At 57.9% G+C, this 24,798-nt stretch overlaps 13 protein-coding genes across 13 annotated transcripts in view; 7 read left to right on the top strand and 6 right to left on the bottom strand.

Moving 5' to 3' along the window:
• Positions 1-21: 21 nt before the first annotated feature.
• On the top strand, positions 22-1,347 carry PUNSTDRAFT_138278 (uncharacterized protein; the record flags this gene model as incomplete). The annotated part of the gene is made up of 8 exons (XM_007387958.1): positions 22-93; positions 146-271; positions 338-569; positions 632-687; positions 744-788; positions 850-944; positions 1,003-1,097; positions 1,157-1,347. Coding segments are annotated over 8 exons (912 nt in total), but the record flags the coding sequence as incomplete, so codon positions are not given.
• Positions 1,348-3,270: 1,923 nt separating this feature from the next.
• PUNSTDRAFT_55356 (uncharacterized protein) lies at positions 3,271-4,942 on the top strand (the record flags this gene model as incomplete). The annotated part of the gene is made up of 4 exons (XM_007388126.1): positions 3,271-3,478; positions 3,537-3,922; positions 3,980-4,709; positions 4,769-4,942. Coding segments are annotated over 4 exons (1,498 nt in total), but the record flags the coding sequence as incomplete, so codon positions are not given.
• Positions 4,943-6,105: 1,163 nt separating this feature from the next.
• PUNSTDRAFT_18982 (kinase-like protein) lies at positions 6,106-6,671 on the top strand (the record flags this gene model as incomplete). The annotated part of the gene is made up of 3 exons (XM_007387957.2): positions 6,106-6,234; positions 6,288-6,356; positions 6,411-6,671. Coding segments are annotated over 3 exons (459 nt in total), but the record flags the coding sequence as incomplete, so codon positions are not given.
• Positions 6,672-7,397: 726 nt separating this feature from the next.
• Positions 7,398-8,306, top strand: PUNSTDRAFT_76050 (WD40 repeat-like protein; the record flags this gene model as incomplete). The annotated part of the gene is made up of 1 exon (XM_007387956.1): positions 7,398-8,306. The coding sequence occupies one exon, from the start codon at positions 7,398-7,400 to the stop codon at positions 8,304-8,306; it is 909 nt and encodes a 302-aa protein (XP_007388018.1).
• Positions 8,307-8,743: 437 nt separating this feature from the next.
• Positions 8,744-10,519, bottom strand: PUNSTDRAFT_128198 (uncharacterized protein; the record flags this gene model as incomplete). Its single annotated transcript, XM_007387955.1, has 4 exons — positions 8,744-9,007; positions 9,094-9,184; positions 9,251-10,025; positions 10,109-10,519. 4 exons carry the CDS (start codon positions 10,517-10,519, stop codon positions 8,899-8,901), a joined length of 1,386 nt encoding a protein of 461 aa, XP_007388017.1. The 3' UTR covers positions 8,744-8,898.
• Positions 10,520-11,194: 675 nt separating this feature from the next.
• PUNSTDRAFT_75977 (uncharacterized protein) lies at positions 11,195-11,864 on the top strand (the record flags this gene model as incomplete). Its single annotated transcript, XM_007387954.1, has 2 exons — positions 11,195-11,458; positions 11,538-11,864. The coding sequence occupies 2 exons, from the start codon at positions 11,195-11,197 to the stop codon at positions 11,862-11,864; spliced, it is 591 nt and encodes a 196-aa protein (XP_007388016.1).
• A 551-nt stretch (positions 11,865-12,415) lies between these two features.
• Positions 12,416-13,372, bottom strand: PUNSTDRAFT_138273 (uncharacterized protein; the record flags this gene model as incomplete). Its single annotated transcript, XM_007387953.1, has 4 exons — positions 12,416-12,431; positions 12,498-12,785; positions 12,870-13,144; positions 13,208-13,372. The coding sequence occupies 4 exons, from the start codon at positions 13,370-13,372 to the stop codon at positions 12,416-12,418; spliced, it is 744 nt and encodes a 247-aa protein (XP_007388015.1).
• A 1,685-nt stretch (positions 13,373-15,057) lies between these two features.
• Positions 15,058-15,736, top strand: PUNSTDRAFT_75838 (peroxiredoxin Q; the record flags this gene model as incomplete). Its single annotated transcript, XM_007387952.1, has 4 exons — positions 15,058-15,184; positions 15,286-15,407; positions 15,467-15,621; positions 15,685-15,736. Coding segments are annotated over 4 exons (456 nt in total), but the record flags the coding sequence as incomplete, so codon positions are not given.
• Positions 15,737-16,641: 905 nt separating this feature from the next.
• On the bottom strand, positions 16,642-17,272 carry PUNSTDRAFT_47296 (uncharacterized protein; the record flags this gene model as incomplete). The annotated part of the gene is made up of 3 exons (XM_007387951.1): positions 16,642-16,839; positions 16,980-17,068; positions 17,125-17,272. The coding sequence occupies 3 exons, from the start codon at positions 17,270-17,272 to the stop codon at positions 16,642-16,644; spliced, it is 435 nt and encodes a 144-aa protein (XP_007388013.1).
• A 612-nt stretch (positions 17,273-17,884) lies between these two features.
• Positions 17,885-19,027, bottom strand: PUNSTDRAFT_128196 (S-adenosyl-L-methionine-dependent methyltransferase; the record flags this gene model as incomplete). Its single annotated transcript, XM_007387950.1, has 2 exons — positions 17,885-18,720; positions 18,781-19,027. 2 exons carry the CDS (start codon positions 19,025-19,027, stop codon positions 18,092-18,094), a joined length of 876 nt encoding a protein of 291 aa, XP_007388012.1. The 3' UTR covers positions 17,885-18,091.
• Positions 19,028-19,465: 438 nt separating this feature from the next.
• On the top strand, positions 19,466-20,656 carry PUNSTDRAFT_116295 (uncharacterized protein; the record flags this gene model as incomplete). The annotated part of the gene is made up of 4 exons (XM_007387949.1): positions 19,466-19,614; positions 19,655-19,976; positions 20,008-20,272; positions 20,331-20,656. 4 exons carry the CDS (start codon positions 19,466-19,468, stop codon positions 20,654-20,656), a joined length of 1,062 nt encoding a protein of 353 aa, XP_007388011.1.
• Positions 20,657-20,890: 234 nt separating this feature from the next.
• On the bottom strand, positions 20,891-22,825 carry PUNSTDRAFT_55353 (uncharacterized protein). The gene is made up of 5 exons (XM_007388125.1): positions 22,597-22,825; positions 22,153-22,538; positions 21,366-22,095; positions 21,133-21,306; positions 20,891-21,079 (listed from the first exon to the last, which is right to left on the bottom strand). Exons 1-5 carry the CDS (start codon positions 22,802-22,804, stop codon positions 21,060-21,062), a joined length of 1,518 nt encoding a protein of 505 aa, XP_007388187.1. The 5' UTR covers positions 22,805-22,825; the 3' UTR covers positions 20,891-21,059.
• A 758-nt stretch (positions 22,826-23,583) lies between these two features.
• PUNSTDRAFT_146294 (alpha/beta-hydrolase) overlaps positions 23,584-24,798 on the bottom strand; it is a gene marked incomplete at its 5' end in the record, with an annotated part of 2,977 nt that continues 1,762 nt past the window's right edge. The window contains 6 exons of the mRNA XM_007387948.1: positions 23,584-23,861; positions 23,920-24,014; positions 24,071-24,165; positions 24,221-24,265; positions 24,319-24,374; positions 24,437-24,668. Coding sequence (XP_007388010.1) covers positions 23,671-23,861; positions 23,920-24,014; positions 24,071-24,165; positions 24,221-24,265; positions 24,319-24,374; positions 24,437-24,668 — 714 coding nt within the window. The 3' untranslated portion in view covers positions 23,584-23,670. The remainder of the gene's footprint in view (positions 23,862-23,919; positions 24,015-24,070; positions 24,166-24,220; positions 24,266-24,318; positions 24,375-24,436; positions 24,669-24,798) is intronic.

The raw sequence follows: 24,798 nt of genomic DNA, 5'->3' as shown, positions 1-24,798 counted from the left end.
TGACAGCGGGACCTACAAGCTGCCGAATACGCCTCTCGTTTCCCAGAAAGCGTTGGCAACTTTGTCCTCGACGCCGTTCTCTCGCACGCAACGGTATGTTCGAGCTCCATCTACATGCCTTGTGCTGATACAACCAATCATTCAGGTCGATCAAATCGCCGTCGCTGATCAGATCACGGCGGTCAACCGTCTTGTTCTTCGCGCGGACGATTTCTGCCAATCCGATCCGTCTTGCCCTTTCAAGGATCAGGGCAACGGCAGCGTCCCCGAGGTATGTAGTTGATGGAGTGCAACCATGATGATGTTACTCCGCCGAAGCTGAGCGCAAACTCCATAGGCATTCACCAAGGTCATCCAGATGGCCGAGAACGGTTCGTTCAGCGATCTCAACGTCACCGCGACGCTGGCCAAGTTCGCGTTGTACTACACGGTCAACTCTTCTCCGGACTTCCCCAAGTTCAACCTGGCGCTCTCGCAAGCATTGAACGGCAACGCGACGCTTCTGGTACCTGATCCGGTGATCATGCTGGAGATTGTGAACGTGTTACCGATCATCTGCGCGGACGAGGGTGAGGATATCTCAACCGACCATGGTTGGCTGGATCACTCACCAGATGGATCGCATCCGCAGCTGGCGACGACAATACCGTGGACGGCCTGAGGAAGTTGAACCAGAGCGCTTCTGCGGTATGCATCATTGTCTCCTCCGTGACCTGTTGAGCCATCGCTGAACGCAGTGTCAGGTCGACACGCTCGGTTTCCAATACTCGCAGTTCTGGCAGCTACGCGTGAGTACAGTGCTTGTTCTCAATGGACTGGTTCTCGCTCACCAGTTTTGTTTTTCTCTAGCTTATGTGCACAGCCTGGCCGTTCCCCGCTAGACCAAAGAAGACCCTCAAAGTCCAGACTCCCATGTTGTTCGTCACCGCGGATTACGATCTGAAGTAAGCGAAAGCCATATCGAAGAATACTTGCAATGTTGAATGACACGCGATGCCTCAGCACACCTACGGAGCTCGCAACCCTTCAGTGGCAGGATCAATCCCCGCAATCGACTCTCGTAGTCCGTCACGGAGACGATCACGGCACGACAATGCGTGAGTTGAATATTACCACCTTGTTTACCCAGGATTAGGGCTCATCGCTTGATACGTAGTTGTGGGGCAGCCCGCTAGCCAGGACGCGATTACCTTCCTCGCAACGGGCACAATCCCCCAGCCGACAGAGCAGCAACTCGTCAGCGTTTACGCTCCTGGCTCGCAGCGTCCGCCGGTCACCCCCCCTTATGTCGCACCGATCGGGAAGGATGCCGGAGACTTATCGATAGTAGAGTCCATATCTTTTTGAAAAATTGGGGTTTTGTTTCTTCAAATACGAGCTGCGCTGGTGCGGCTGGGACGGTCTGTGTGATCGCCAAGGTGGTACATTTCGAATCCGCTTTCATGGTATATAACACAAGTCATGCTTCAAGAGCAGAGTGCTTCCAGTCAGCATTGACTATGCCTACTAAGTATCAGTGGCTGCCACTGCGCACGGAGCGTCAGCGCGCTGCGACTCATTCATAACGGTCTGCGAATCCGATATGTTGCCGTTGCTTGGCACGGAGGCAACGAGAAGACTAGGGCCTAGTCAGGAACAAAAGCAAGCTGGTGGATAACTGCCTGCGATGCGATGACAGCGCGAGACATATGCTATAACGTATCACATTCCCGATTGTCCATGCAGAGCTGCGGTTCACTGGAAATTTCATCGAGCGGGAGGTGATGAATGGATGAGGCATGCGTCGACTGGTACGAGGGTAACGACGCCGAAGGCAAGGTCCTGAGAAGAGCAATATCTATCAGTTAGGCACACATAGTCTTTTGACTTACGGTATATATAATGCCGTAGAGCGTACCTCGGAATATGAACACCTCCCCCAGAACAGCGACCACCTGATTGCGAGAAGTCACCCAGTATTGCGCCATGAATGAACTTCGCAAGGACGCGTCATTCGGCTGCTGTCGTTCGCCGTCGACAGTGGAAGCACAGTAAGGATCTGTTGTTGACGTCGAGATCTATCTACACGAGATTTGCGTCGTATGAGCTCCAAGTGCAAGAAAGTGACTTCCCGTCCGCATGCGAGCAAGATTGTCATTTCGTTCCGGCGAACGACATTCCGACTCAACCTCATGTTCTCCGATTAGGAGGGAGCATACCTGCTTACGCTCACTACGCCCTTGGGGGTTCATGTTTTCGGTCTGTGTGCACAATAGCGTAACAAACAATCCACTGTCACCAAGTCTCTCCGATGCATGGGTCTAGCGTCGGAAATATCTGATCTTCGCAACCTAACTGCCTGAAAGCAGTCATCCGACGTCGGTGAATTCAAGAGAGTTCCACGTGAATCGTGTTCCATCGTGTCCCGTCAACCTCCGTCAACCCATTCGGGAGCACTCCGCGGGTCCACCTGTTTGACGGCGGCAATAGTGCAAGTGAGATTGTCGGTGATGGGCCGTCACATCTGAGCAAGTGCCTCGCAATGCAGCACAAGACGCAGTATCACGCGTAGAGAGCAGTTATGACGGTCCCTGACATGAGGGCGAGGTTCACCCGAGGAATAGGTCGTCGACCTCCACGTGAGCCCCCTTTGGGCGGAGAGCTCAGCCACCGTTGACTTGGGTCTCTTCGCCGACGTCGTAACGGACATTTTGCTGGCTCTCGTCCTTTCCTCGGAAACAACACACATCGGCGCCAAGACAAAAGGCCCAAAATTGGCTATGTCTTCGGTCAGACTTTGATCTACAGGCTTTTTGGCTGGCAGAAGCGCGGGGACCAGCTTGAATTACCACTGCCTTGCAATTCACGATTCCGCTCTGGGGCAGGTCAACAAACGAGCTGGTCGGTGCCTTCATGTCTGGAGTCGTATGGCCTGGTTGAACTGTCGGAAAATCTATTCACCAGCGATTTTCACGCGTCTTCAACGAATCTCCACCGAGCCTCCAGCAGAAGACCTGCATCTCCTCTGCGTTCCGTAAAAGGGCCCGATTTTCGTCCTTCGATCAATGGACGATATGTTCCGATAATTACCCCCCTAAGTCCACCTTTGATTGAACACCCCCACCATGTTCCGCACCACCCGAAGGAAGCTCCCCGAGGGGTACTGACCAGCAGTTTCCCCGCGTCGCATTTCGTTGTTGGGCCCCATCAAGCCTACCTCTGAATCGTATATATAGGGAGGAGTCTTGGTCTCTTTCTCTTCACCGGTCTACCTCCCGTCGTCGATCAGCCATGTTCCGCGCAGCAGCCCTCGTCTCCTTCGTATTCCTCGCCACCGCGTCTGCCCAGCAGGTCGGTACCTCCGCCGCGGAGACCCACCCGGCCCTTTCCTACCAGACCTGCACCTCGTCCGGCTGCACCAGCGTCGCCGGTAGCGTCACTCTCGACTCCAACTGGCGCTGGGTCCACAACGTCGGCGGCTACACCAACTGCTACACCGGTATGTCCATCCTCCCCTCATCGCCGCTCTCACTCAATGTCCTCACGCTTCTTCGTAGGAAACCAGTGGGATGCCACCCTCTGCCCGGACCCGGCCACCTGCGCGAAGAACTGTGCTCTCGACGGCGCCGACTACTCCGGCACCTACGGTATCACCTCCTCCGGCTCCGCCCTCACCCTCGCCTTCAAGACCGGCAGCAACGTCGGTTCCCGCGTCTACCTCATGAAGGACGACAGCACCTACGAGACCTTCAACCTCCTCAACAAGGAGTTCACCATGGACGTCGACGTCTCCAAGCTCCCCTGCGGTCTCAACGGCGCCGTCTACTTCTCGGCCATGAGCGCGAACGGCGACGCGTCCTCGACCAACGCCGCCGGCGCCAAGTACGGCACCGGCTACTGCGACTCTCAGTGCCCTCACGACCTCAAGTTTATCCAGGGCCAGGTGAGAACGATGTACCTCCTTGCTTGCCGTTCATGACTAACGTTCTCTTGCTCATAGGCCAACATCATCGGCTGGAACGGTACCTCCGCCAACTCGGGCACGGGGTCCATCGGCGCCTGCTGCTCCGAGATGGACATCTGGGAGGCCAACTCCATCTCCGAGGCGGTCACGCCCCATCCCTGCACGGGCACGGGCATCACCGCCTGCACGGGCTCGACCTGCACCTCGACCTGCGACCAGGCCGGATGCGACTTCAACTCGTACCGGATGGGCAATACCACGTTCTACGGCCCGGGCATGACGGTCGACACGACCAAGCCGATCACGGTGGTGACCCAGTTCCTGACGTCGGACAACACCACGACGGGGTCGCTTTCGGAGATCCGGCGGTTTTACGTCCAGAACGGGGTGGTGATTCCCAACTCGCAGTCGACGATCGCGGGCGTGAGCGGCAACTCGATCACGGACAGCTGGTGCGCTGCACAGAAGACGGCGTTCGGGGACACGAACACGTTCCAGTCGCTCGGTGGGTTGAAGCAGCTGGGCGCGGCGTTCGCAAAGGGTATGGTGCTGGTCCTGTCGATCTGGGACGACTACGCGGTGAACATGCTCTGGCTGGACTCGGACTACCCGACGAACAAGGACGCGTCTGCGCCCGGTGTCAAGCGCGGGACTTGCGCGACGACGTCCGGTGTCCCCGCGGACGTTGAAGCGAACGGCGGGTCGATCTCGGTGACTTACTCGAACATCAAGGTCGGCGACATCGGGACGACGTTCAAGGCTGGCCGTACGTTTCCCTCCTCTCCCCGTCGCTTCTACTCGTTAACATGCGCTTTCGTTCCTCAGAGTCCTCCGGCAGCGGATCTTCTGGCTCTAGCGGGTCCAGCACCTCGACCGCTTCCGGCTCCGGTTCTACCGGCTCGTCCGGCTCGGTGGCCAAGTACGGACAGTGCGGCGGCACCGGTTACACCGGCGCGACGACCTGCGCGTCTGGCTCGACCTGCACCGTCCTCAACCCCTGTGAGTTTTCCCCCCTTTCGCCTGAGTCGAGCAGGAAACTGACAATCCTCCACAGACTACTCGCAATGCCTCTGAGTTCAGCGACCTTTGGTCCCTCGCTTGTAGATGAGGATTAGAGCGTAGCTTCATGGTCGCCAAAAGGCTGCTGTGCTAGGAGGATCGGATGTTCGTATTGTACCAGTAAGAAGGATCTTGGATACCACGCATGCAATCGAATACGGTCTATCGTTACGGTGTCCGCGTTCTCGAGCCCAGATATCTTGCGCGGTCACCATTATATGAGTAAGGCGGTGTCTTGTCTTCCGTGATGGACCGAAACGTTGCAATGTCCATAACAGTACATGGTCAAATACGACATTCAATGGGTGACAATTCCTAAGGGTCTGTAAGGCCGAATAGAATAGATCTTGCTCAAAATTCCACTAAGCGAGCCATGCCGATCCTTCGGCATTGTCGAGTCAAGTTGCCGGAATATAAGGGGCGTTGTACAGACCTTTCATCTATGTTTTCACTCTGTCGCCGCTCGCGTGATGATTCAAAGAAGGGAACGCGTGCCTAAAATGTGGTCGTGATTATTGAGCTCCAATATACAGGACTTAAAGGATGCTGTGATCCCCCCTCGGCGCTAATCGCGATACAATAAGCAACAACACAACGTCAAGGCGCATCATGTCTCCTTCACCCGCGCCCATACTCAACTACATGGACGATGGTTCCGCTGCTCACACCGCGGCTCTGCAGGAGAAGATAGACAAGTTGGATTGTGTGAGTGGCGGTCGGCTGGAGCGCACTGGAGAAAAACCGGAGACTCAGAGTGCGATCTAGGGCCTCGACTCAACACCTCGCACTGACGGCAGATTTCGAACGAGTCTGCGCACGCTCAGCGGGCTGTGTAGCAAGAGCGGGCTCCTACCCACAAGATGCAGGTTATCGGGGCCTGTGAATGTTGGGGATGATCCTCCTTGCTATGGGGGATCCGCGAATGTGTACCGAGGGACCTACAACGGTATCTCCGTCGCGCGGAAGGTCATTCGGCTGCACGCCAGAGATCAGAAAACGTATATGAAGGTGTGTTCCTCATTGCGCCTCGGAGAAAAAAATCGTAGGTTCATACCGATGGCTAGATGTTCTGCAGGGAAGCGGTCTTGTGGAAGCGGCTGGATCATCCCAATATCGTCCCCTTCATCGGCGTTGAACCTGGAAACTATGCATGCATCGTGTCGGAATGGATGGACAATGGCGATGTTCTGTCGTATCTCGAATACCATCCAAGCGCCGATCGCGTGAGACTGGTGAACATTGTGTATTGCACTGCACTTCGCCAAACTCATGAAGCTACGGTCAGATCACGGATATCGCCCATGGCCTTCATTACATGCATTCAAACGGTCTTGTACATGGTGATCTCCATAGCGTGAGTACTGACTTCTTCACAGTCAGCTACGACTCAATTATCGTCGGAATCCAGCGCAACGTCCTTGTGGACAAAGTCGGGCGTGCACGTCTTGTCGACTTTCTTTTATCGACGACCCTTGGTACCGACTCTTTGGCAACACCTACAGAATCTTCTTCACGCTGGGTCTCGGTGTTATACAAGGCCCCCGAGTTGTTGGATTGGGCGATGAATCCGACCCGTACTTCGGAGTCTGACGTGATGAATCCGACCCGTACTTCGGAGTCTGACGTTTATGCATTTGGTATGACCACATGGGAGGTAGGTATAGTCTGATATTGCTAAATCACTTAAGCTAAACCAGTCTACAGATCTTTGATGGTAGACGCCCGTTCTACAATATCGATCACGTATTCGTAACCGCTCTCAAAGTTCTTGATGGTTCACGGCCTACGCGCCCTTCGCACGCACAAGACCTAGGTCTGGATGATTTCGTATGGAGGACTGCCGTCACCTGGTGCTGGGAAGCAGACCCGTCTGAGCGACCTCAAATCTCGGAAGTATTCGAGAATCTCGTGACATATCAAGCTGCACGAGAGCTTGCTCCAAAGCTGCTGAATGAAGGTCTCTCGAAGGACGATTGCCAAGTGCTCGATGATCTGCTGTCCACAGGTCTGTCGTGTTGCTACAATTCACCCCAAGCTCTGTACTAAACCGATACAGAGATCGGCAGAAATGTGTTCTGCAATATTGCTGACCCAACAGAGCTTCTCGGCTCTCTCAATATGATGCTAGATGGACTGAAAGATTCGAACTTGCCAGAGACGCGTGCGACCGATATCATCATGGTTCTCGGTGTATATTCTCCGTTGCCACCGGGTCTGAATCTATATTCCAGACGTGTTGTGGAGAGACTGCTGCTGCATGTTGACCAGAGGCGACCCGGGAGTCGCCGGGCAATGGATTGGTTGACGCAGACCTTTACCCAACGTCACCTCGGTACGCAATACATTGATGCTTTGTTCATGTTTAGCTTTCAAACCTCTGATCCTGTCAACAGAGATGACGCTGCGGTCCACCATGCAAGGCCATACACATACCGTGTACTCTGTTTCGCTCTCCCCGGATGGCTCCCAAATTGCCTCGGGCTCTGGGGATAGCACGATCCGAATATGGAATGCGGACACCGGAAAGGAAGATTGCGAGCCTTTACGAGGGCACACGAACGACGTCTCTTCGGTGGCGTTTTCCCCCGATGGGAAGCGCCTGACCTCGGCCTCACATGACTTCACCGTGCGACTATGGGACGTGAAGACGGGGCAGCAGGTTGGGGAGCCGCTCGAAGGGCATACGCGCGAGGTTAAGTGTGTTGCATTCTCGCCCAAAGGCGACCGCATCGTCTCGGGCTCAACTGACAAGACGCTCCGACTCTGGGACGCGCAGACGGGACAGGCCGTCGGCGAGCCTTTACACGGTCACTCCGACTGGGTTCTTAGCGTCGCATTCTCACCGGACGGTAAATACATCATCTCTGGATCCGACGACGGAACCATTCGATTCTGGGACGCCAACGCGGCCAAGCCCGTCGGGGACCCGTTGCGTGGCCACAATGACGCGGTTTGGCCGGTCGCGTATTCCCCCTGTGGCGCGCACATCGTCTCAGGGTCCTACGACACCACGATCCGGATCTGGGACGCCAATACAAGACAGACAGTACTGGGCCCATTGAGAGGGCACAAAGACACGGTCCGCTCCGTGTCATTCTCTCCGGATGGCCAGTATATCGTCTCTGGCTCCGACGACAGCACGATCCGGATATGGAACGCGAAGACGGGACAGACCGTAGCGGGGCCTTGGGAAGGCCGAGGTGGAGGTGTGATTTGGTCCGTTGCCTTCTCGCCTGATGGCAAGCGCGTCGTCTCAGGTGGTAGTGACAAAACCGTGAAAATATGGAATGCGGATTTGGATTAGAGCGATCTGGAAGTTTGGGATGTAATTGTTCGTTAGGTGCGTACCTGCATTCGCCGTCCACGACGCTCTCTGATGAACCAGTGGTGTTTGACAGTGTTTATTTGCGCTTGCTGGCTGGATGTGGGTGAAATGGTCATCCTTCGAATCGACCATCCTTCCATACAATGATACGTGACGCCGTCTGGTACATGGCCCGCAGCTGTAACAGCGCCCACAGGACGATCCCCGCGCGTCATCAACCCTGGGCACTGTATGTGCCATGCCTCGGTCTCCGCGTATGTAACGGGAGAGACCAAGGACGGGGTGGAAACGTATGGGCATCGCTTGGCACAATCGGAGCTATCAAGTGCTTGCATGAGGAACAAGCTATATACGATCTACTTGCACTGAGATGCGAGGAGGGCTTCCTCCGTTACTTTCTTCGATTGCTCCGCCAGGGATGATATAGAGCTGTCTGAGTCGGCGACTACTAAAGAAAGTACACGCAGCATCTGTATCTGCTCTACAGAGGTACATGTTTTTTTTTTTCACTTCCAACAACCGATTCGCGAGACAAAGAATGCACGCAAATCCATCGGCCGCCGCCGGCTTCTCACGCAGCTTGCCCCGCCTTCCGCGCCTCGAAGAAGCGCGTGATGTCTGCCTCGCTCACGACCGTGCCCGCCTGCGCAAATGGGCGAAGGTACGCCTTGAGTTCGTCCCTAGATCATGAAACACGCACACGTTAGGGCACAGGAAAAAACAAAAAAAGGACCCGTTGTCACGAGAGGGCCAAAAAAAAACGCACCGCATGTTGTTGTACGCCCTGATCCCGTCCAGCGCCCTGTCGCGCGGTAACCTCGCGAGCGCGCGCATCCCGAGCTCCTCGAGCGAGAGGCCTTGCACGGGGGGCGCGCGCGTCAGCGATCGCGATCGAGGTGCAGAAAAAAAAGCGGAAGACGCACCGGAGTCGGGGTCCTCGGGCGGCTCGTACGTCTCTTCTTCGTCGAGTAGGTACGGATGCGCCGCGAGCGATGGAAGACACGACGCGCAGCGGCACCAGCGCTCTCGCCAGCCTTCGGTCAGGAAGACGTCGCCCGTTCCGAGCGATGCGTCCGGTTCTGGCTCTTGAGCCGCGGTGGTCGAGGAGTCGGTGTGACCGGTTGCGCCGGGGCGCAGACGCTCGAAGATCCGCTGCGCGGCGGGGTTGGGAGGAGGCGCGAGGCAGGTGCTAGACGCGTTTCGGGTAGGGCACGCCTCGTCGGCGGACTGGGTCGAGAACGCGGCGGTGTCCTCGTCCTCGGAATGGCGCAGCCGTTTCACCTCCGGCTCGTCTTCGTGACATAACCCATCGCCGTCGGCCGGTCGCGTCCTCTTCCCCGCGCCCGGCGCGTCCACCACGTCGACCTCGCCCTCCGCCTCTAGATCTTCTGCCGCGAGAGGCGGCACGACCTTCCACGCTTCCCCCAGCGCGTCGCGCAGGACGACCATCGCGCCCGGCGTGCCTGCGTACCGCCGCAGCGTCGGTACCCCGCTGACGCACGCGCCGCACGCGAACGCGTCGTAGGACGTGCCCGGTATGCGGGCGGGCGGGAGGTCGGACGAGGACGCGTCCGACGCGCCGTCGTCGTGCCCTCCCTCTTCTGCGGGTGCCGTGACGTCGTCCGATTGCGGCGCGGGCGTCGGTTCGCGCGATGGAGGACGCTCGCGGAGGTTGCAGCACGACTCGTGGAACCAGTCCTGGAGAGTGGCGCCGTCGCAATGTTGAGCGCGAGAAGGCAGGGACGGACGGGGGGTTGTATGTAAAAAAAAAAAGGTCTTACCTCGCAGACGACGCATTGTATCATCGTCTCCCGCTCGCGCTCGGGGTCGTAGCGCCTCCCGCACCGGCAAAACGCGCCATCAAAGTTGCGGTTGTACGCGTTCTCGGTGTTCTCCGGTTCGGCCTCCTTGTGCAGCGTGCAGGGGTGCGCGAGAGCGGATGTGGGGCAGTCGCACCTGAAGCGACGCTTCGGGAAGAGTTCGATCTGCTCGTGCTCGCCGTGGCACGCGACGGCGCACGGGGCGCAGAGCCCGCGCGGGGACGCGCAGGTGAGGCAGAGGTGCACGGCCTGGCGGACGGGGCCGAGGTGGTAGGTACATTGCGTGAATTGGTATGGAACGGCTTCGGACGCGGCAGAGACGAGGGCGGTCTGCGAGCGGAGGATGTCGAGGAGCGAAGACGAGGAGGCCATGGTGCACTCGAGCTCAAGTGTGGGGAATAGGCGCCGACGCATATCACGCTCGGGAATGGGCGCCTAACCTTGTCCACTCACCTCGGCCTGGAATTCACTCATAGCCTACATCTGGTCTGCAAGCTGCAAGTCGCTTGAGACGCTGCTGGAAACACAGAACATGAATTCATGACCGTACTCGCACACTCGGCCTCGCCGACTGCGGTCCTAGCCCCGACGCTCGCGCGCCTTTAACAGCCTCCCACTGCGCCTCGCAATCTTCTTTACGCCATCGACCAACCCTTGCTCGTCTTCTAGCGCATAAACCACCTCGGAATTGGCTGCGCTGCCTTCCATGTTCCCATGCTGGCAGCCTTCGCCCACGCCTGATATCCGCAGCCTCCGCCCCGGAGAACTCATGGGAACGTCCACGTCCATCCGTAATGCGCGTGGGTTCGCCGGCCAGTAGACGCCCTCACATTTCTATCCACGCCGTGCACTCGTTTATACTCGCCCGCCTCGGCTGGCCTTCCGAGAACGTCCCCCCGGCTGCGCGCGCGAAAAATGAATCAGACAGTCGCGCGGGAGCAGCGTTCAAATACGCCAGCCCGCTCTCCTGCGTCACCGTGCTCACGACCCGCACGACCCTGCCATCCGCTAGCTGCACCACCCTCTACCCCCGTACTATAGAGGTCCATGTCGTCGTTCAAGCTCCCCTTCACGCCGATCGAGTCTCGCGCGCGCACGCACGCCCTGCTCTCCTCGATCGGCTTCCTCATCCTCCTCCCGCTCGGCGTCCTCCTCGCCCGCTACGCCCGCACCTTCACCTCCCGCTGGTGGTGGGCACACGGCCTCATCCAATTCGTCGTCTCCGGGCCCGTCATCCTCGCCGGCTGGGCGTACGGCTACCAGACCACCCAGCGTCTGTTCACCGGCGGCAACTGGGTCGACACTCACAAGGTATCTCCCTTTTTTTTTTCTCCCACCCTCACCCCCCTTCGCACTCCCGAGTATGCTAACGAGGTCGTGCCCGTGACAGAAAATCGGCCTCGCCCTCCTCGTCCTCTACCTCTTCCAGGTCTTCTTCGGCCTCTTCGTCCACTTCCTCAAGTTCCCCCGCTTCGCGCGCACCCCGCTCCACCGCCCGCCGCAGAACTACCTCCACGCCATCCTCGGCCTCGCCATCCTCGCCCTCGCGGCGTACCAGGTCCACTACGGGCTCTACACCGAGTGGCCGCGCTCCACCGGCGGGCTCCACGCCGTCACGCAGGAGGCCAAGCACGCCTGGCTCGCGCTCATCATCGTGCGTCTCCATCCTCCTCCCCCTCACCTACGCGTGCCTGACGATCAGTTTCTCGCCACCTAGGTCTTCTGGGCTTTGTACGCGCTCGGCTTGCTCCTCCTCCGCAGGCAGTGGAAGCAGGAATCGGCGTTTGCCGCGGGCGCGGTCACGAAGGACCAGGAGAGCAAGACCGGGTTGCACGATGCCAGCGGTACCGAGGCGAGCGCAGCTGCGCAGTAATCGAGAGCATTGGGGATGATCAGGTTCGCCCCGCAACGGACAGCCGTACTCGATCGCCGGGCTGCTGTAGATGGCGCTGAGCTTCGATCAAGGGCCCTACATGACTTGATTAGCTATCTTGCATAGGACCCTCGACGTCTTTCGCTATCATGTTCACAGATGAGGAGAGCGAATAGAAGCGCATGTGGGGCATATATTGAATCGATACAGACGGAGAACATATGTGGATGCAAATCAACAACTACAAATGGGAGAGATCCAGAGCGTGAGAGCAAGAGACACGGTTATAGGCGCGGAATCGGTGAGTATAAAATGAAATAGGTATATATGCACGGTCTTCAGGCCGAGCGCCTCTTTAGGCTCGCAGAGCCGGACGCCGTCGCCGTCTTCGTCGCTCATCCGTAGTAGACCCTACGGAACCGACAGCATCCCATCAGTCTGGAACCAAAGGGGGAGAAGAAGGAAGGCCCAACGTACCCCTGCGCCGTCGTGCTGATCGGCTTGAAGTCGGCCCGGGCCTCGCGCACGAACTTGCGGAGCACGTCCTCCCAGTCCGCGCGCGTGTCCCAGCTCACGCGCGCGGGCGCGTCCGTCTCGACGGGCATCACCTGGCTCAGCCCTTCGCACTGCACGAGCACGAGCAGCGCGCCGAGCCCGCCCGCGCGACGGGAGCGCTCGTCGCGGCGCGCCGTGTCCTCCGCCACCACCGGGTCGCGCGCCAGGATCGCCGCGCGGGGTACGAGCGCGGTATGCGCCACCGTGAACCTGTGTGCCCCCTTCTCAGTACCGTTCAGGATCTTCGCCCGATCACGCGAACCAGGGGGGGGAGGGAAAAGGCGAAGAACGCACCTGCGGAGCGGGTCGGCGGCGGTCGGATCGTGCGCGAGCTCGACGACGAGCGCGTATTGACGGGCGTTGGCGGGCACGCGCTTGACCTGCAGCGCCTGGAAGCCGGCCCAGGAGAGCAACATCTGGTGCGCGGACGTGAACCGGCGGAGAGACTTCGCGAGGTCGACGCTGCCGCCGTCCGGGAGCGGGTGCTGCTTGGACGCAGAGACGGCGCTCTGGGTGTGCTGGCAGACCGCGCGGTGGGTCGGCCAGTTGGCCTTCTGGCAATTAGACGACTGTGGAAACGGAGCGAGCGTGTGAGAGGTGAGTGGTGTGAAGAGATTTGTGCATGGACGCACGCAGTATTGGGCGGCCATGCACCCGCCGCAGAGGCGGAAGCGCTGGCCCGCCGGGTTCTCGACGGCTTGGCACTGGTCGCAGAGGCGGTAGCCGCGTTGAGGCATCGCGCACGGCGCGGGGCTGAAGTAGTTGGCAGCAGCGGGGGTAGAGTACACGGCGGCCATTATAACGCTGATATCGAAGGATTATGCGGGTGGATCCGAGTAGGAGTAGGGTGGGGGTATGTATAGGTGGGGTATGGCGCAGAGATAAGCTAGCTCTTCGATGGGTCGCAATACAAATGGGGGAGGATAGCACGCCACCGAACGGGCGATGCTAGGAGGCGAAGTAGTAGGAGTGGTAGGAGTAGGAGTAGTAGCCTGTCGGACGTTGCGGTGTTGGTAGCCCATCGCGAAATCGTTGCATGTTATATATCCCCCTCGTCGGACCGTCGAAGATTCCAGGAACACCCCGGGCGTCGCGATCGACTCCACCCGGAAGGAAAGGGTGATACAAAAACGCTCGCGCGTCGGCACAAAAGCCATCTTTGTGTGGAGGAAGGAAGGCCCGGATGTAGCTGCGCGGAAGCGCGCCACGGGGCACGTTGCGTCCCGGTCGATACAATTAGCGTTGAGTACGGATGAGTAGGAGACAACAAGAGCTGTGAGAGAGCTGCAGAGGGACGCTGCTTGATCTGAGCGCTAGACAAAAGGACTCGGTCACGTGCGCCATATAGGCGTGCAATGCTTGGATCGCGAGCGGTGTTAGTGTGTTCAACGTCTTTGGTTAAAACAAGAAGGGGCGATGTTGGAGACCCGTAGACCCTAGATATCTAGACGCCCGCGTGTCGACAATTTGCTGTTCGTGTATGCGAAAGCGGATCCATAAGCTTCGGGGGCTGCTCCTCGTTCCACACCTCGAGGCAACGATAACGCAACATGTGCAGCTTCCAGATTGACTCGTACCCCCGATGTATGCGCAGTGACCTTGACCCCGGCGGTCCAAGAACGAGCCAGCACCCGATGCGTATAGAGGTCCCGGCACATGAGCTGAGCCGAACGCCTCGCGGTCAGACGAGAAGGACGCAGCGGGGCGAGAGGACCCGGAGCTTGACCTCGTGGGTGGCAGTCTTTCACTTGTCAGGTTTCGTTTCATGTAGATCCAGTGCCTTGGAGTTTCGTTGTCGTGCTTATGCTGGTAACGTCCTATTATGGCGCCATCCATTGACCACTTTTCGAGGCTTTCTCATCGGAGGAGACGGAGAAAAGGAGCTGTGGTGGGCATCGAGGCGAACCTTTCGACGAGAGCACGCCGACCTAACGCCCGTCTTCACAAAGGAGAAAGGAACTCTGGATTCTGGAGGAGAACGATGTCGGTGGTAAACGCGACCCACGTGTGAATATCGTGACTCCACATTACGCGAATTTGATCGCGCAACGAGCATCGGTATGAGAAACTCGTCCGTCAGGCCGCGCAAAATACGCGTTTTTCTCCTCATAGCCTGAGCTATAGCGGCTCATAACAAACCCTCTATCGAGTTGCAAGCGATGTCCGGCCCAGATACAGGCGAAGAAAGCGGCACTCGACGTTCCGCTCGCATTCGAGACCAGCCCACGGCCGACGCGCCTGCTAAAGCAACTGGCAGACACAAATCTCAGCCACGAAAGCGGGTTGCGGAGGGTGGCGAGAGTGCCCCCGAGAAGACGACAAAGAAGGTACGCCCTCATATGTGCGCACCGTAACTTCCCCTTCAACATCGTTCAACTTTCTTTGCTTTTGTGAGGCGAAAACCGAGTCGGACACCCCAGCAAAGGCTGCTGAGGAAGAGGCCGCCGCTGAGGTTGCGCCAGAAGAACCTACGGACGTGCCCTCCGTCGACGTCGGTGACCTTCTCCCGTCATTGACGGTGCAGAACGAGAAGGGCGAAGATGTCGACGTTTCGACGCTCGCATCGGAGAAAGGTGTTGTCTTGTTCCTGGTGCCCAAAGCCGATACGCGTACGTCTCCTCTCTCTTTAGATTACCCCCGTTTCACCATTGTGTGACATATGCTCTGTTTCATGGTGTCAATGCCGTCCCTAATATCGTTTTCTCCGCAGCCGGGTGCACACAACAAGCCTGCGGCTTCCGCGACGTCTACCCGGACTTCACCGCGCTCGGCTTCGACGTCTATTGCCTCAGCGCGGACTCGCCCTCCGCCCAAACCAAATGGCAAACCAAAGTGCGTTTCGCCCCCCTCCCCCGACAGCATATACTCAACCTGAGGCCGTGCTCCCGTAGAAATCCCTCCCCTACCCGCTCCTGTCAGATCCGAAACGTCAGCTGATCGGCGCGCTGGGTGCCGCGAACGGGAACAAGACCAAGCGGAGCCATTTTGTATTCGAGAAAGGCGGGAAGCTGCTCGACAAGAAGATTCCCGTTAAGCCCGTTGATAGGTGTGTTGCCCTCCACGATTGACATGTGTCGCGGACACTCACCGAGCAATCTTCGTCTACCAGCCCTAAGCTAGCGCTAGAGTTTATCAAGGGTCTGCAGGCAACCGCCGTGTGACGTCCGATGGACGTCCACGGCCACGAGTTGAAAGACCTCCTTCCGTATATGCTGATTCCACTTGCTATCTGTGCATTCCCATCATTGCTGTACTCGTCATGTATAAGTATCGTTCCATTGATCGAAGTCGCGTTAAGGGTGTGGACGGACAGCTTAAGTAAACTCACTCCGCTGTGACTACATGGATTTGACCCATATGCTCGTATTGCATACCTCTACGCTATTCGCTATAACAGGGTACACTATACTAAGAACGCCATACAGATCACGATACGCTATATCACATAGGAGACAACGACGACAATAGAATACGGCACCATCCGCCAATGCCAAAGGTGCAAATAAAGAGGAACTTCATGTTCGACAACAGGTGCCAACGCGAAGGGTGGGGAATAGATAGTAGTGTTATCAGAAAGCGCGCGGAGCCGACTAGAAAGACGATAGACAGCAGAGCAAAGAGGAGGGAGATGTGGACGGTAAGACAAGCGTGGCGTCCGTCAACTTGGGATATAACAGCTGCGGCAGATTCACCAATCGAGAGAAGGCATCCCGGAGAGTTTGTACTGCTCTGCCACGTGTTTGCTATGGGGTGCGCTAGCGAGACGACCTATGCGTTGCGGTCAGAGGGTTCATCTTGTGAGGAGGCAGTCCGAGGTCTGCAAGAACGCGAGTTCACCTTCTTCGGTGGAGGAAACTGTGATGACGGTCTTGATAATCCTATGCCTCCTCAGCAGCGGGCTCCTCTTCTTCTTGCGGAGCAGCCTTCTCGGCGTCGGCCTCAGCTTCGGGCTCCTCCGCGATGGTCTCCTTCGTCAACGACGCATCGCCGTTGGCGGTCGCTGCTGATGCCTCGGCCTTGATTAAAGGGCCCGTTAGTTCTTTCGCGCTTTGCATATCGATCCGGATCAGCTCACCTTCGAGGCCGGCTTCTTGCTGCCTGCCCTGCTGGCAGGTTTCTTGCTTCCCGCGCGAGACGCGGGCTTGGTGGACGCCGTACTGGCGGGCTTGTTAGACGCTTTAGACGCTGGCTTGGCGGCTTTCGAGGCGGGCTTGCTGCCAGCCTTCGATGCCGGCTTGGTCGCCGCCTTTGACGCGGGTTTAGTCTGCCAGAGGACGTGTCAGCGTACCACACGACCACAACTCGACGCATAAAAAGACCGAAACCAGCGATATTATGTACCGAAAAACGGATAGACGACGAGCCGGGGAAAGGGGCATCATGTGAAGGAGAATCAGGACTGACTTTCTTTGCGGCGGGCTCGTCACCTGCGGCATCCGCCTCGTTGGCGGTGCGCTTCTTGCCGCGAGTAGACTTGGGCTTATCCTCTCCTTCTGGGGAGGAAGGATAAATGCGCGTGAAAAGGTCGGACGACGCAGGAGACACGTACCAGCAGCCTCGGTCTTCTTTGCGCGGGGTTTGGCGGCCTTTTTCGCCGGTGCAGGCTCAGCTTTGGGCTGCTCCTTGATACGAGAGCTGCGGCGGGGCTCGGCGGCACCCTCGGCGCCTTCCTTGGGCTGAGCGGCTTTGCGGGGCATAACTACCTTTCAACGGGGACAAAAGCGATGTGCGAAAGATAAACGGGCGTCGTTATCTGACGACGACGAGCAGAACACGAGCGCAAAAATTGAGCGGTAGAGCGGGAAAAGCGGGCGCAGGCGGGACAGCGCAACAGGGGGGAGACTCTGTGAAGGGGGAGCGCGCAGGGTCAAGGAGAGTCGAACGGGGACTCGCGCGCCCTCGGGCTTTGAGCATTTGTGGGTTCCCGCATTAGCAGACACGTGATCTTGGGTGTCAGAGATCAACATGCGCAAGTTCCCACGTGGCGGCAATCCCCGATCGAGCTCAAGGATGCTTCGAAGATCCATTGAGGATGCTTTTGGAATGCGTCAACCGATAAATATCGTAATCTTCATCAAAGGCCAAGCTTGGGGCTCCGGGGTGGGAGCACGCACTAAGCAGGTTACAATAGTTCGTCAAAAGACCCGACTGGGTTCTTGGACATACAATGACCGATCAAGTCACTGAATAGACATTTCCAGGATTTTCCTGGTTTCTTTACGAGGTCATCTCACGATTGATCGGAGGCTTCGGACACGAAGACTATACTGTCAAGCCTTAGGCACTATCGAGCAAAATACAATTGTCGCCTCATGTTGGAATATGAGAATTCAGTGCGCGTTCAGTGCTCACTATTATCTGATCGCTGTACACGTATATCTACTCGCGCTCGCATCCGATGTACCTGACGCGCTTGCCCAGCAATCTCACCCCTCGCATTGCAGACGGGTCAAGCGCGCTCCGCGCCCGACATGTCACCCGACATTTAACACCTCATACTATGCAGGGCGAAGACATCAGTGCTCTGAAGCCTTTAGAGTTGCAACCCACACGTCCATAGTGCGTATCCGAGTTCCCTCTGGGAGGGTTTTCTTACTCGCCTCCACCGCATCTCTCAAAGCCAATACAACCGACCTCTCCTTCTCGTCTTCGACATGAGCCTTGATATCCTCCAGGAAGCTTTCGCTCAAAACCGCGCCGACCTCCCATCGTCCGTCATACATGCCCTCAGGTGTTTCCACCACAGTTTCCTCCACGACCTCCAGCCCTGCCTGCCCTATGATCTCCTTGACAGCCTTCGGGCTCAGGACGGTTCGGACGTTTGACGTCGACTGCATCTTGCGGCACTCGAGCGCCGCCTGCGTGAGCACCGCGAGCACGTTGGGGAACGCGGCAGGATTGCTCGCGGAAAGTGCAAACTCTGATATGCAGATACGCTTGGCTCTTCCGGAGAGAGCTCTGAACGTTGTGCGAACGGCTTCGGGAGAGGAGAAGTACCAGGTGCAGGCGGCGAGGACAGCGACGTCCCAAGTCTCTTCTGTTTTGCCGAGAAAGGCCACCGGGTCGTCTTGCACAAATGTGATAATAGGGCCAAGAGGTCCTGCGCTGATGAAACTCTGAGCTTGGCCAAGCGTGAACGGACTGCCTAAAGTACAACATACGCTGCTTCAGCATGTGAGAAATTGTCATGTAAATTGTATCGTACCGTAATCAAGCGGGGCGGGATCAACGGCAGTTACATGGCCAGATGTACCGACAGCAGCAGCAAGCACGGTCGTGCAGTCACCCTGCCCACATCCAAGTTCGAGCACGCGTTCGCCCGGCTTGATGTCCCATTGCCGAACGAGATTGACACGGTGCTCGGTCTGTCCGAGCTGGATCTTGAGCCCTGATCCAGCAGTGACCTGCGAAAGAGGGGCTATTTCCGCGGCGTCCAGAGGTATAGACGACATTCTTGTGAGGGTGTGCGGAGCGCCCGCGGAGGTCTTATATGTAGCGGTGCCATGAGCGACTCATGGGCGAGGGTTGATGTGACTCAACAATCGAGATTGCGATCGTGACTCTTCAAGCTTTGGCCTTCAGGGTGGGAGCAATGAGAGCGACGCACGGACAGACATCATGCCCGACTTTGGTAGAGGTTATCTGCAACAACCCAAGGAGGCTTGAGGTCGACTTTGACCAACGCCGAACGCGGCCGGACGGATTCTTGCGCTGCACCCGCAGTCTTCGAGCTCCAAAGGAGGTCTTCAGAGACCATGCCCCGTTCCGTCAAAGTCAAATGGGGCGTGTCTGTCCATGCATTGCAGATAAATCGATAACCTCTGTCACGGTCGGTCTCGGAGTCTCCCTCTCTGGCAAAGAATATTGGCACCGCCACTGAGTTATTCATAATGTACCCCCAGCAACCTTTCGTCATCGTGCAAGCTGAGATGTGTCGCAAATCCAACCGGACATCAAAGACCACTTGTTCGTCTCCTTCGCCTCAACTCGAGGTCAACACACGCAACAATGTCATCCATCCCCAAAGTCGGCTCGTGAGGTGCACGGGTTGATGAAGAGGTGCACGCATTCCTGACCAGCGGCGCGCCCGACCTTCACCTCGGCGGCTGCGGCGACTTCTACGCAGAGCGGAGCCACCACACCAAGATCTTCTGTTTTCACGCACTCGACGCGTCAAAGCGCGCGCCGATCGGCGAAGTCGAGTTCACCGCGATCCGTGGGCCGCACGGGACGATCCCCGTTCGCGTGTTCTACCCGCGCAGCGGCGAGGAGCGAAGGAAGGCGGGGGACGCGGGCGCGCTTGTCTACTTCCACGGCGGGGGATACACAGTGGGCACCGTTGACGAGTTCGAAAACGGGTGCCGACTTCTGGCGGAGCGCGCGGGCGTGCAGGTGTACGCGGTGGAGTACCGCCTCGCGCCCGGCGCCCGAGTGGCGTTTCCCGACACAGCTGGACGAGTACGCGTGCGTCGTTGAATGGCTCCAGGGAGAAGGTGGCGAGACGAGGGGCGTGAGCCCGGACAGGGTGTGCGGAGGAGGAGACAGCGCCGGAGGGAACATGACGGCAGCATTGAGCTTGAGGTTGCGAGACGAGGGTAAGAAACCACTCAAGGCTCAGATCCTGCTCTATCCGGAAGCTCGGCTGCCCTTCGATACTCCAGCAGCGGCTGAGAACAACACGGGTCTATACCTCGAATGTGAGCCAGCGGCTCTTGCACGGTCTGGTCAAATCCATCTCACCTCTAAGCCCCGCAGGTAACGGCATATTCTCGTTTGCGGACCACTATCTCCCTCGCGGCGTTGCGCCCTCCAACCCTTATGTCTCGCCCGGTATGCAACCCATCTCTTCGCTGGAGTCCGTGCCTCCTGCGGCGGTGTTCACCTGCGGCTACGACCCCCTGCGCGACGTCGGCGTCGAGTACGCCTCCAAACTCCAGGAAGCAGGGAATGCCGTCTCCTGGCATCACTTCGAGGCTCTGACGCATGTGTTCTTGCAGCTTGCCCCGTGGAGCAAACAGGCTATGAGGGCGTCGGAGACTGTAGGCGACGAGCTAAAGAGACTAGCATATATGCATGAGTAGACAGAACTTCGTATCATGTATGACGTATACATACATCCAGCGTTTCTCGACGATCACACGTATCTTGCAAGCAATTTTCTTGTACATCCAAATCCTAAGTAATCGCTGTCGTACGGTGCATCGAAGCATAGGAGCACCACAGAAACTTAAAGGCCACAGAGGAGCTGTCTCAAGGGTAGAAAAGAAAAGAAAAGAGGCGAATTTCTCACGCTTACTTATGGCGTCCTCCTATCATTGCAGACGAACAGATCAACCAAGCGTGGTGAGTAATCCCAGCAAGCGCTATCCATTTTGGTGTCATCCATTCCATTACTAATACATAAATTCGAGTCGTGATTATGGAGGCATTTTGTGAGCACTGCCCCCACAGTTGTCTATCGGGGCGTCCCAGGGTTGCCCCTATTTAGAGACATTGCGAGTAGTCTGATAATCACGTAAGTTTGGAAGACAGCTTGATTTATCGCGAAGGAACTCACAGGGGTTGAGGACGGTGCAGGTCGAGCCAGACGCGCAGGTCGTCGCGCCGGCGTAACCGGTGCCGCCGCATTGTCCGTACTTGGCCACCGAGCCGGACGAGCCGGTAGAACCAGAGCCGGAAGCGGTCGAGGTGCTGGATCCGCTAGAGCCAGACGATCCGCTGCCGGAGGACTCTGAGGAACGAAAGCGCATGTTAGCGAGTAGAAGCGACGGGGAGAGGAGGGAAACGTACGGCCAGCCTTGAACGTCGTCCCGATGTCGCCGACCTTGATGTTCGAGTAAGTCACCGAGATCGACCCGCCGTTCGCTTCAACGTCCGCGGGGACACCGGACGTCGTCGCGCAAGTGCCGCGCTTGACACCGGGCGCAGACGCGTCCTTGTTCGTCGGGTAGTCCGAGTCCAGCCAGAGCATGTTCACCGCGTAGTCGTCCCAAATCGACAGAACCAAAACCATACCCTTCGCGAACGCCGCGCCCAGCTGCTTCAACCCGCCGAGCGACTGGAACGTGTTCGTGTCCCCGAACGCCGTCTTCTGTGCAGCGCACCAGCTGTCCGTGATCGAGTTGCCGCTCACGCCCGCGATCGTCGACTGAGAGTTGGGAATCACCACCCCGTTCTGCACGTAGAACCGCCGGATCTCCGAAAGCGACCCCGTCGTGGTGTTGTCCGACGTCAGGAACTGGGTCACCACCGTGATCGGCTTGGTCGTGTCGACCGTCATGCCCGGGCCGTAGAACGTGGTGTTGCCCATCCGGTACGAGTTGAAGTCGCATCCGGCCTGGTCGCACGTCGAGGTGCAGGTCGAACCCGTGCAGGCGGTGATGCCCGTGCCCGTGCAGGGATGGGGCGTGACCGCCTCGGAGATGGAGTTGGCCTCCCAGATGTCCATCTCGGAGCAGCAGGCGCCGATGGACCCCGTGCCCGAGTTGGCGGAGGTACCGTTCCATCCGATGATGTTGGCCTGTGAGCAAGAGCGTGTTAGGCATGAACGGCAAGCAAGGATGTACATCGTTCTCACCTGGCCCTGGATAAACTTGAGGTCGTGAGGGCACTGAGAGTCGCAGTAGCCGGTGCCGTACTTGGCGCCGGCGGCGTTGGTCGAGGACGCATCGCCGTTCGCGCTCATGGCCGAAAAGTACACGGCGCCGTTGAGACCGCAGGGGAGCTTGGAGACGTCGACGTCCATGGTGAACTCCTTGTTGAGGAGGTTGAAGGTCTCGTAGGTGCTGTCGTCCTTCATGAGGTAGACGCGGGAACCGACGTTGCTGCCGGTCTTGAAGGCGAGGGTGAGGGCAGAGCCGGAGGAGGTGATACCGTAGGTGCCGGAGTAGTCGGCGCCGTCGAGAGCACAGTTCTTCGCGCAGGTGGCCGGGTCCGGGCAGAGGGTGGCATCCCACTGGTTTCCTACGAAGAAGCGTGAGGACACTGAGTGAGAGCGGGGATGAGGGGAGGGTGGACATACCGGTGTAGCAGTTGGTGTAGCCGCCGACGTTGTGGACCCAGCGCCAGTTGGAGTCGAGGGTGACGCTACCGGCGACGTTGGTGCAGCCGGACGAGGTGCAGGTCTGGTAGGAAAGGGCCGGGTGGGTCTCCGCCGCTGAGGTACCGACCTGCTGGGCAGACGCGGTGGCGAGGAATACGAAGGAGACGAGGGCTGCCGTGCGGAACATTGTGGTTGAGCCGGGTGTTGGTGGTGACCGATGGAGGAAAACTTACGTCGAGCTTTGCGGGGTATATATACCGTCTCCCCGATGGAGGAGCAAAACATCGCCCAGGAGCGCAACGGGGAAATAGCCCGGCTGATTTGCTGCACCCCGAACACTGGACCCAAACAAAACGCAGCGAACCTCCGCCATCGAGAAGGACGAACGTCGGAGGGAGACCTGACCGCTATGCAAGAACCGTCCTCGGCGTATCCAAGCGAACGATGATCAGCTCGTCGGTCTCGCGGACGAACGGCGCAGGATGTCCTCGATCACTTCCCCGGGTCACTGAACATGTTCCGAGGTTTAAGCTCGGGGCTGCTAACAACAAGGCCCGTTGTTGAGAGCATCATGCTGTCGTCCTGCTTCGTTCTTCGGCGAATTGAGAACCGTTGGCTTCGTGACCCTCCCCCCGGTGTAACGATCTTGCCGCCGTCCTTTGTATTACACGCGCGTCCTCGTTCAAGCGTCAAGCGTCGCTGAATATAGAACGATGTGCTTGGCAGTCATCGTCCCGTCCGAGAAAATAACGGAGCCTCGCAAAAAGGTGCGACAGGGTGATGGACGGAGCCAAGTCCATTGGTGGCTATGTCAGAGGCTAGTCCCGTGGGCAGCGTTATCTCGCTTGATATTTCGATTCCTCAGCTATGAACCGAATACACGCATGTCGGAGGCGCTACGCCGCGGTGGTGCTCCAGGGAGTATCAGGGCTATCCTGTGCATCATCGCGGACACACTTCATTAAGGCGGGGTCAAAGTATATTGTCCTAGCAATCATACAGACCGTCCCAGCCGCACAGGTGCATATCATCTCCCGAGAATCTCTCAGCTATTCAAAAAGAGATCGTCTCAACCGTCGACAAGTCTCCGGCATCCTTCCCGATGGGTGCGACGTAAGGGGGCGTGACCGGCGGACGCTGCGAGCCAGGAGCGTAAACGCTGACGAGTTGCTGCTCCGTCGGCTGGGGGATCGTGCCCGATGAAAGGAAAGCAATCGCGTCTTGGCTAGCGGGTTGCCCAGCAACTGCGCATCTGACCGTGAGCAATTATCCTGGCCGAAGGTAGCAGAATACTGTACGTACGCATCGTCGTACCATGATCGTCTCCGTGACGGACCACCAGAGTCGATTGCGGGGATTGATCCTGCCATTGGAGAGTCGCGAGCTCCGTCGGTGTGCTAAGATTTCCGAACGATCAGTGCCATGAGTGATCCACCGTACAGGCTTCGCTTACTTGAGATCGTAGTCTGCGGTAACGAATAACATGGGGGACTGAACGTGCAAGGTCTGCTTCGGCCTGGCGGAGAACGGCCAAGCGGTGCACATGAGCTGAAGAAGACTTTCGTGAGCATGCTATGTTAGCTGCGAGCCATATAGTACTCACCCGTAGCTGCCAGAACTGCGAGTATTGGAAACCGAGCGTGTCGACCTGATGTTATGATTAACGATGGCAAATTGGGCCGCAGAGGACGTGACGCTTACCGCAGATGCGCTCTGATTCAACTTCACGAGGCCGCCCAGAGTATTGTCGTCGCCAGCTGCGGATGCGATCCATCTGGTGAGTGATCCAACCAACCATGGTCGGTTGAGATATCCTCACCCTCGTCCGCGCAGATGATCGGTAACACGTTCACAATCTCCAGCATGATCACCGGATCAGGTACCAGAAGCGTCGCGTTGCCGTTCAATGCTTGCGAGAGCGCCAGGTTGAACTTGGGGAAGTCCGGAGAAGAGTTGACCGTGTAGTACAACGCGAACTTGGCCAGCGTCGCGGTGACGTTGAGATCGCTGAAGGAACCGTTCTCGGCCATCTGGATGACCTTGGTGAATGCCTATGGAGTTTGCGCTCAGCTTCGGCGGAGTAACATCATGATGGTTGCACTCCATCAACTACATACCTCGGGGACGCTGCCGTTGCCCTGATCCTTGAAAGGGCAAGACGGATCGGATTGGCAGAAATCG

Source organism: Punctularia strigosozonata (genome assembly GCF_000264995.1).
Source record: "Punctularia strigosozonata HHB-11173 SS5 unplaced genomic scaffold PUNSTscaffold_16, whole genome shotgun sequence".
Taxonomy (NCBI): domain Eukaryota; kingdom Fungi; phylum Basidiomycota; class Agaricomycetes; order Corticiales; family Punctulariaceae; genus Punctularia; species Punctularia strigosozonata.
The sequence above is the reverse complement of the archived record's forward strand: the minus strand, read 5'-3'. Positions and strand labels throughout refer to the sequence as shown.

Excerpts from the sequence above, each read along its gene's own strand:
- PUNSTDRAFT_55353 (XM_007388125.1), bottom strand. The coding sequence starts at position 22,804 with ATGTTCCGCACGGCAGCCCTCGTCTCCTTCGTATTCCTCGCCACCGCG. Across the intron at positions 22,539-22,596 it reads CTACACCAACTGCTACACCG|GAAACCAGTGGGATGCCACC; the intron begins GTATGTCCACCC and ends GCTTCTTCGTAG. Across the intron at positions 22,096-22,152 it reads TCAAGTTTATCCAGGGCCAG|GCCAACATCATCGGATGGAA; the intron begins GTGAGAACGATG and ends TCTTGCTCACAG.